This window comes from Branchiostoma lanceolatum, chromosome 16 (genome assembly GCF_035083965.1).
Source record: "Branchiostoma lanceolatum isolate klBraLanc5 chromosome 16, klBraLanc5.hap2, whole genome shotgun sequence".
Lineage (NCBI taxonomy): Eukaryota > Metazoa > Chordata > Leptocardii > Amphioxiformes > Branchiostomatidae > Branchiostoma > Branchiostoma lanceolatum.
This window is the reverse complement of record NC_089737.1, coordinates 6,591,856-6,601,969: the sequence shown is the minus strand read 5'-3', so window position 1 is coordinate 6,601,969 and position 10,114 is coordinate 6,591,856. Positions and strand designations below refer to the sequence as shown.

At 40.6% G+C, this 10,114-nt stretch overlaps 1 protein-coding gene across 1 annotated transcript; it reads right to left on the bottom strand.

Moving 5' to 3' along the window:
• Positions 1-396: 396 nt before the first annotated feature.
• Positions 397-8,138, bottom strand: LOC136422320 (transaldolase-like). The gene is made up of 9 exons (XM_066410020.1): positions 7,903-8,138; positions 5,725-5,848; positions 4,978-5,085; positions 4,585-4,777; positions 3,942-4,056; positions 3,451-3,580; positions 2,851-2,918; positions 1,617-1,803; positions 397-1,007 (listed from the first exon to the last, which is right to left on the bottom strand). Exons 1-8 carry the CDS (start codon positions 7,997-7,999, stop codon positions 1,619-1,621), a joined length of 1,020 nt encoding a protein of 339 aa, XP_066266117.1. The 5' UTR covers positions 8,000-8,138; the 3' UTR covers positions 397-1,007; positions 1,617-1,618.
• Between the last annotated feature and the right edge of the window lie 1,976 nt (positions 8,139-10,114).

Sequence of the window (10,114 nt, the reverse complement as noted above, 5' to 3'; positions counted from 1 at the left end):
TTACATACTTTGATCAATTAATAAAATACAGTAATTGTGTAGTTGATGACTTAAGCAATTTTGCACAATTTACTATGAAGAGGGCAGGGCGATCTCCAGGACCCGTCGTTCCGTCCTGGGACGGAAATTTGCTCGTCGGGACGGAAAAAAATTGAACCCCTTCCGTCCCCAAAATATCAATTTCATGAGATAGAACTGATGAAAATGTATTTTTTTAAAGCTTAAAATGACAAATTCAACAAATGAAAATTTAAAAAATCGGCTCCCTAACAATGAGTGGGACGAAAACAAATTTAAAGCTGGAGACAGCCCTGGAAGAGGGTATGGCATGCAGGAGGAAAAGGTGGTTTTAAACAGAAGTAAAATGATGAGAAATTAAAAACAGTACAAATCTGATGGAGTGCAAGAGAGAAAGATTTTATTTCCATCAAAAATAATCTTCAACAATATCATTCATTTTAAAATCTCTGATGCTTGATGCCATAATCTGTATAGTATCAATTATCATTCTCTTTCCAGGACTGGGCTACGCACATTGATATCAAAATGACCAATCCAATTACAATTTGCATTTGATTTTAATCATTGTGAAATCAGAAATGGGATTTACATGTATGTGTTAACCAGCATAGGAAGACATCACAATTCTTACACATATTTCATATCTAGACCTCTGTTGACAATACTTTGTTGATCTAAGACAATAGTGGCACGTTAAGTAACCTCCTTGCAATAGCGAAAACTATACATCTATTTCAAATGTCTGCATCCCTCCACCTTTTAGCATTGTTCCTTTCTCCTTATTTCTTTACCATTCTTAGCAGCTACGTAGGTTTGCACTGTATATGTTGTAAGTGAAAAATCTACCATGTTTACCTTATAAAAGATTACAGGAAGAATTGCTGGCCTACATTTTTCTGACTACTTTAGAGGGTCTTCCCTTGCTTCTGTGGAGAAAAGTGGTTCCGTAGGACTATGATGATATGATGTTTTTCTGTCTTGGAGTGCTGTTAACAAGAAACAAGAAAATATCAACATATACACACAAATTGAGACTTACATATATGCCATTAAGAAGGCTGCTAGAATAGTTTAGGAACCAAAACTTAACGACTGTAAATGCAGAAATGTTTGCCACGGTTTTATGTTCGTGGTTTTTGCAGTAAGCTCTACACCACAAACTTAAAACCACCACAAAATTTTTTGCCCTCCTACCCCCTTGTCTACTATTGTCTCAAATGCAAACCACTGCGAATACTCCATTTTCTTCCCAGTGAAATCAAAACCATGCAAACTTAAATGCATTTACAGTATACGTGCAGGGACAAATTGAAACACAAGGCTTCAATGCTGTGACCACAGTTATAACAAAAAAGTAACTCAAAAACCAACAGAATGAACATCAAATCTACACATACCTACCTCTACATGTACTGTACATTTCTCTGACCATTGTTAGCTGCCAGCAATTTTGGTTTCAGTTTATTCCCTATTTCAAAAACCATAGTATAACCAATATCCAAACAATGGTATAACCGCTATCTAAGCCATAGTACATGTATAACCACTATCTAAACCCTTACAATAAAAGAAAAGTAGAGATCATTTCTACCCACCTCTACTTCTCGGCCCCGTTGGAAGCGGCCAGCAGTTTCTGTTTCAGTTTGTTCTCCAGCTTGACCGCGTCCGCTGCGAACTTGCGGATCCCGTCGGAGAGTTTCTCCACGGCCATCTGGTCCTCGTTGTGCTGCCAGCGGAACTTCTTCTCGTCAAGAGTGATCTTCTCCAGATCTTCAGTCTGGGCTGTATGTGGGGTTGGAATGATGAATGTCTTACTAATAAACTTGTAAATACTGTACGTTCAAGGCGGTGGAAGACGAAACACATTTTATTTCCAAGTGTCTATTTAACAGTGATGAAAGAACCAAATTATTTAAACAAGTTACCACGAAGTGCCCCTACTTTTACGCACTCACGGATGAACAAAAAGCTACCTTTCTCTTGAAATCACAGAACCCACAAATTCTAGAAAAAGTGGGACTTTTCGTCTTCCACTGCTTCCGAAAAAGAAGTCAAACCCAGCTAGTTTAGATATAGCCAACAATTGTATTTAGTACCAGTAGCCTATTGTTACAACAAAGTCAGACACAGTTTACTGACGCATGTATGTTTTTCTCTATGTTTTTACCACATATTTGCAATTAGCCCACAGGCATGAACTTGCAATAAACTTCTTTCTTTTAATAAACTTCAAGAAAATACATGTTAAAGAACCCATTAACTTATCTATACGAATTATGGTATGTCCTAGTTCTGGTATAATTTAACTCTAGTACAGTACTAGTGTGTAACATCATAATCATGTTACATGTATGTGCTAAAGATATGCTATGTACATGTACAACTTTGTACATGAACAACAGAAGAAATGCTATGTACATGTATAACTTTGTACATGAACAACTGTTACAGAAGACTAGTCAAATGACTAGGAAAAATGTCTGACTACACTGTCACTACAGTTTTCTGCAATTTTAACTGTTTATAACCTACAGTTGAAAAGGGAGGCTCAGTTCAAAAGGAATATGCTAGGAGGCATGGTTTATTCACTTCTTTCCTACATGTTTGTCAAGATCTACAATGTGTACTTATGACCAGAAGTCATGCTGAACTTAAACTCTGGTTCCAATATTTACTAAAAAATAAGTGTTCCTTTCCATGAGAACTAAAATCTAAGGTTTGAAACACTCATGTGCTCTTAACTAATCTTTCTGAACTGATTTCTGATCAAGAAGTGTTATGATCAGAGTGATTCCTGAACCTAGACAGTGACATGATCAGCTGCAGTACCTTGCTCCGCAGACAGCTGGCGCTTCAGCACCTCATCTGACTTCTGCAGCTCTCCCAGCAGTTTGGGGCTGGAATGACAGACAGTACATGTTAGTTAGTTTAAGTTAAAATCCTCCCACACCATAAGGTGGATAGGGCAGTGCCCATCCCCGTTTCATACCCCTGGGCCACACTGTGGTGCAACCACTGGCAGTGGAGTGTGTTTAACTTCCGTAAACTATTTCAGAAGTATGTACCATTTTTATGAAGTCTTTGGTATGACTCAATGGGCCTCTTGTCCAGAGGTGTCCTACCCGAGCACGAACTTGGGCCTTCTGGATCCGAGTAATTTGAACCAGATGTGGTAAGTGACAGAAGTGCAGACCACTACACCGTAGGGACACCCGTACATATTAGTGATGTCATTTAATTTCTTTTGCCTTTTACTCTGGCTGAGCAAATGGGGAAAAAGATGGAAATGCATGAATGGTGGGCAAGCAAGTGCTTGCTCCAAAATTTTCTACAACACACTCTGTCACCTTCATGACTAAATAGATTGACGTTCAAAATCTGATTTTTTGGGGATAGAACTGCTTTATCTTCCTTTAACAGAGTACTAACCTGATAGTGAGGAAGTCACAGCCAGCCAGAGCCTTGATCTCCCCAGTGTTCCTGAAGGAAGCTCCCATCACGATGGTCTTGTACCCAAACTTCTTGTAGTAGTTGTAGATCTTTGAAACACTGATCACACCTGAAGAATGGAAAAAAAATGACTTGATTAAACTTGACCTTTGGTCTGACAAGGTAGCTGTTTTGCACATAGTTTGTATTGGTTATGGAGGTTAAGAAATTGGACAGCTATGTGTATTCTGTTACTGGTTGTAACTAGAAGGACTGATGCTATATGGTACATGTAGTAGCAACCAATTTTCTTGACATTTCTTGGACTGTGGCATACTTGTATACAGGTCCCAACAAGTGCAAATCAGCAGATTTCAAACCAAGAACCATGGAAGCTATCTGGGTCTTCTAAGAGAGTAAGGGTTGGTGTAGCTAGCTCACAGTATTATTGCTGTTTTCTGTGCTTTTAATCAATGGATAAAAATAGTTACCTGGGTCTTCATGTGGTTCGTAGGAAGTCTTCCCTGTGCTGGCCTTGTACCAGTCCAGGATCCGCCCCACAAACGGAGAGATCAGCGTCACGCCCGCCTCCGCACACGCCACAGCCTGGGGAACAAAACAACACAGTTTTATCTTACGATCACAGGTGCCTTCGATTCCGAAATCATGTCCGTGGTTAGTTGGGTGGTATCTAAAACATACCAGGGCTGTTTTACTCAAGCCATCAAGGGTGAAACTACATGATCAAACATTGCTACAGTCACAAAATTGGCCATGTAAAGAAATCTCGGCTCCTCCTGAAAACTGGTTTGCTGTAGCAAAAATTCTCTTCAGAAGAAAAAATGATGGGGGGGGGGGGGGATACCCCAGTTCTATATTTGATCATTTGACAGTAGAGCACTGTACATGTAGCTAAGCAAATGTCATGTTGCAGTGCAGCAGAGCCCCCTACCTTTGCGATGGAGAACAGCAGGGTCATGTTACAGTGGATCCTGTCTTTGGTCTCCAGAAAAATACCTCAAGACCACATTTCTGGGTCTATTGCTCATGGCAAGTACTGGTCCATGAATCATTTGACAGTAGAGCACTTTACATAAGCATATGGTCATGTTGCAGTACAGCAGAGCCCCCTACCTGTGCAAAGGAGAACAGCAGGGTCATGTTGCAGTGGATCCCATCTTTGCTCTCCAGTTGTTCCCCGGCCTTGATGCCCTCCCAGGTGGAGCTCAGCTTGATCAGGATCCTCTCCTTGCTGATTCCCGCCTTCTCGTACAGGTCAATGAACTTTTTTGCCTTTGCGATGGAACCCTCCACGTCATACGATAACCTAGGGATACATTGATAATCAAGAAACAATGGTTATGAAGCTACATTTATAGACCCAAGATCAGGGCTGTCTCCAGGACCTGTCCCTCCATCCCAGGACGACCATTATATATCTTGAGCTTCTCAAAGTGTCTCTCTTTCCTCAAACATTATGTTGTGTTCAACTTCATGTGATATCAAAACAATCTTTAAAACTCTGACCTGGCGTCCACTTCAGTTGAAACCCTCCCAGGAATGATCTTGAGAATCTCCACACCGAAGTTCACAAACAGTTTGTCCATGGCCTCCGTCAACTGATCATCAACTGTCCTGAAATATACAAACATGAGTCAGCATTCTATCTGAAGCTTCTTTTTAGTTAGCTTACATTCATGTCAGTGTGCAAAATACCCGATTGCGCAGTGCAACAATATTTTGGTTGGCGCAACTTAATTCTAAACCCAGGTTGCACAGTGCGCTACCTAAATTTGGGCCTGAGAACTTGATATTGCGGTAATTAATTTGGACAAAGGGAGCTCACACATATGCATGTGCACATACACACACTCTCACTCTGGTAAATTCTCAATCAAAACACAGAAATCGGCTGCCAACCAAACAAGTTGATACAGTTACTGAAACTTTTTCACTCGTTTGCATCCATAGTCAACTTGTTTTATTCATTCTAGGTCCCAAACTGTACATCTAAGCCAGCTAACCCCTGTGGCATGTTATCCGTCAATTTGGCGGATTTCTACTATTTTTCCAGCGACCTGTGGAGCATGGTAGAGGCTAATTCAATGCCACTTTTCTCAGCCTCTGTGTTTTTTCTGAGCCGTTCTTTGCATAATATCTAAAAATGTAATATCTAAACATAGATGCATGCTACTTGATTTTTGAGATTTACTCTTCACTGTATGTGATACATGTACGTGTTTGTTAGTTTGTTTGTTTGTTAAGGGGACTTACTTCCCGTTCTTGAGTCCGTACTGAATGGCGTCGTCAACGATGCTCTGGTACTGCGGCATGTCGGCGGCGGCCAGCAGCAGGCTGGGGTTGGTGGTGGCATCCTGCGGCTTGTACTGACCAATGGCTGCAGGGGAAAGATGGCATTTTTAATTGATGTTCCTTTATCGTATGTCTCTCCTATTGCACGTACTCACTAACATCATCTTCATAAAAAGTAAGAGGATAATACATCCTTTGTATGGGATAATATGTGAATGTTAAGTATAGTGTATCGGAAAGCCTCAGGCATCTGCAAATCAATAATTCTCTCCATGTTAAAGAACCCTCTACAAGTCCACATTTATCGAGAAGAGTAGAGGTGTGACTTGGTATGCTTAGCTCAATGTCTGGGGACACTGTAAGCTCATATTGTTTCTCCTATCACTCACTTTGTATGTAATGTATGATTTCTGATGTTTCATAATGTATAGATACATATTTCTATTTTGGAAGGCAGCCAGTCAGAAAGATAGATCAACATATATGAAATAGATATTAGATCAACAACAAACGATTATCATAAGGTCACCTCTACAGTCTACAGTCCTTCCGCCTCTGTAAAATTCAATCCTGACATCTAATGCATGTGGCTTTCCTGATAAATTACATGGTAATCCTGTCATTACGTGATCTCCCATCTCCTGTCACTAATTAATCTGATTACACATGCAGGACTGATTACATTCTGCTCGTTAGAGGAAATTAGACCCGGGATGTAGAGGATTGTTGTCTCTGGGCTCAAAATTCGTGATTTTTTTTGTCACCTGCAATCATGGAGGTTCTATCATTGCCAGAATTTGGACAATTGGAGTTTTCTTCTGCAAGTTGTAGGAAGCAAGGGGGCATTTAAAACCAGCCATAAAAATGACTGAAACTGCACTGTACAACGTGCCGTACTCAATTGGAATTAAGTGGAGTGGCCATCTGCCAACGTGCTGATTATGCACAGTATTGAGGGTTTGCAAGAGGGGTAGTGCACAAAATTCTTTATTCTTTATTAAAAATTGCAACAAGACAATAAATAGTGGAGCGCCAGGCAGCCAAGCTGATGTTGCGGACCACTTAACATTACAACTACATTGAAGTACAACAATAAAATACTAGAGACAATTCAGTATACAATTCAAAGTAATGCATTTGAGTGCACATTTTAAAGGTGTCTCAGCTGGAAGCAATTCTTTTCGTTGTTTCAATATACGTATGCAGTGCCCCAGACAGTTGTTTGTTTATATCAAAGTTGGAGTAAAAGAGATGTAGTGGGGCTTTGCTGTACAAGACGTTCGACAGTGGAAGAGAGGGTGTTCCTCAACAAAATTCTCAGCCCTTATTTTGCAAAACAGTAAACTCAGAAATGTCCCTAATGCATGTTATATTCAACCACCTGTCGATTTTGCTTTTATCATTTATGTTGAAAATTCAATGATTTTGCAACTAAATTTTAATCCATACATGGTGTTTAAAGGGACAGCTAGCAAAATTCAATTCTTGGATCATCAAAACTCAAATCTACTTCAGAATGAATCATCCCTTTCTGATTTAAAAATTATGTGGCACTCAGATTGAGCATTAGGTCAAAGGTCACCCAGTGACATCCACATATTTGTGTAACTCACAAAATGTTTCATTCGAAAGAACTGAATTAATATAACGTTACATATCTAAATATGTTTCACATTCCTCTGCAAACGCCAGACCCTTTATATGTTGATTATGTAGAAGGAAATAGGCAAAATCTAGAGCATTTTCTGCAAAGTCATTGTTTCTACTAGTCTGTAATAATTTCGTTACAGCACGTTTTGGTTCGAGATCACGATAACTACTGACAATTTCCGATTGGATTTTCTTTACAAATTTTTTTTTTATGTGGAAGATCGAAAATGTCAAAACAAGGAAGAGCTGCAGTTCTAATAAAAATTATGTTACATTCTTTGTGGAAATTTAGACCTAAAAGAGACGGGAGTTCCCGCGCAATTTCCGCCCCTCCCACTCTCACATATACTGTAACTACTTCCTCGTGTGCCGCACCAACTTTTACCCTCATTCTGACGACTTAGCCCTAAATATGATAAACTTGGGATCACTACCAAACCCGGAAATTCCCACGGAATGGAAAAATATTAATGAGGAAGAAAAACCCACCGTCAAAATCTCCCGTGTCGGCCACAACGGTGGTGAACTCTTTCAAATGATCCAGCGTGGTCGCCATTTTCTGTTTTTTGGGAGAGCTCTGAGACATGGCGATGAATATTAATCCGACACGTGAGAGATATACTGACCAAAACGGGAGAAATCCGATGGGAAATATCGAAAATCGATATGATGATCTGTTTTCTTTGCACGCGTTGGGCTGGGAGGGATGCAGACAGGAAATGGCACCGCATCAAAACCAATAGATATCTGTATTGTTTGAAAATAATGTCACAATATTAGAAAAGATCTTTGAAATATATGGACTTATAAATAATACAGCGTTATGGATCTATAATTTTTGATTATTTTAGACACAAATTTGCAAGCAATAGTTACAAAGTGTTTTGCGTTTGCCTGTTTTCACCTGTTCACCTTCGTGGTAAAACCGGAAGTGGAAAACTTTCCTAGAAATTGACCAGTCGACAGGGACATCTAGCGGTTCATGAGTGAAGCTCAGGCGCTCTTCGGCCGTCTGGCGTACTGTAATTAGAGATTTTATTTCGTCCATTAGTTAACATACATTTGAAGGAAGCTAGTTTTCCAGGACATTAAAAAGAATTTGTACAGTTACGGTTGGATATAATGATTGCGAATGTAATAAAAAAAACTTTACCTAAACATCGAAAAATACGTCAGTAGGTGAACAATGTTTGGAAGGAACTTTAATATGGTAAACCATTGAAGGTTCGAGTGGAAGACATAAGTTTGCACTGAAGACAAGCAAGGAGGTTAAATACACCTCCTTGAGACAAGAAAGAAAGCAACAGTCTAGAAATTGATAGCTGGTTAATATCATCATTCAAAACACTTCAAAATCTTGTCATTTGTGTCCTTCTGGTAGAAGTGCACCGAACACCGACCTCGTTGTATGTGTTATTTATTGTCTGAACATAAATACATGACAGGTGGGGAGGGGGGCTGAATACCCCTGCGGGGGGTGGGGGTGGCTCAGCTAACATTACTGTCATCATAACGGCTCTATTTACCCACATTCTTGCCTCTCCATTGTCTGGGATTGCATTCGCGATTTCTCTTTTTTGACAGAACAGTGTGTAAAAATAATTGCCATGTTTTTCTATACGGTCAACTTTTTTTCTCAACGTTACTTTTGTACATTTTTCTGTGTCTTTTTTCTTGGTGCAGTCGTTCTAATGTAACGTCAAGTCTCAACGCGATTGAGAAAGGTTTGTCGGTCGAAGAAATGGTATGGTGAATGATTTTTTTTGGTGCTCGATCAAGAGTTCAATAACTCTACAATAGTTTTTCAATCAGTTATAGTTTTCTTCCTGTCCCCCTCTCTCCTTCCTCAGCGTCCTCCTTTGCCCATCTCTCTCTCTCTCTCTCTCTCTCTCTCTCTCTCTCTCTCTCGACTCTCTCTCTCTCTCTCTCTCTCTCCATCTCTCTCTCCATCTCTCTCTCTCTCTCTCTCCATCTCTCTCTCTCTCTCTCTCTCTCTCTCTCTCTCTCAGTCTCTCTCTCCCTCTCTCTCTCCCTCTTTCCTTCCCCCCAGGCTCCCCTACGATCGGGCCGATCTCCTAAACCGGACAGTTTTGTCCAGATATAGACATTACTTTCCCAAGCTGTAATTACGGTCTCTAAATCTGTCGCCAGACATAAGTCGGGCGGACAAAACACGATTATTAGCGGGGAAAACTGACCCTGGGGGTGAAGAGCCTGTTACTGGAGAAACGGTTTCCCTGTCGCCTACTCTCTGTTGGACTCCATGCATAGCCAGGTAATATCCAAGCAGATGTAAGGCTGCAGCTTTTTGTACGTCATTTTCAAGCAACGTTTATTCGTTTTGTGAGCGGAAAGATGAATAGAGTAGGGAACAATATACGTCTTGACTTAGGAGACGTTCAAAACGCTGCTAAAAGACGTACAAAATAAGCCAAAGCTGTACGTCCACTTGAGGATTATATATGGCCATGTCGCGCCGGGGTATGGCGCTGCTTTGTGAGCGGTTAAAGAGGTGAAAGAAAATATCCCCAGGGTTTTGAGACCCTTTCTCCCGGGGTGAACTATCATGCTGAGAGCACTGTACATAACGCGCCCAAGGGGGTACATTTCGCGCGCCATTGGAGCCAGGAGTGACATCTGTTTCTGCAGACGACAGGGGTCGTTTTTCGCGCCATTGACGAGGTAAAATACTGGGCGGACA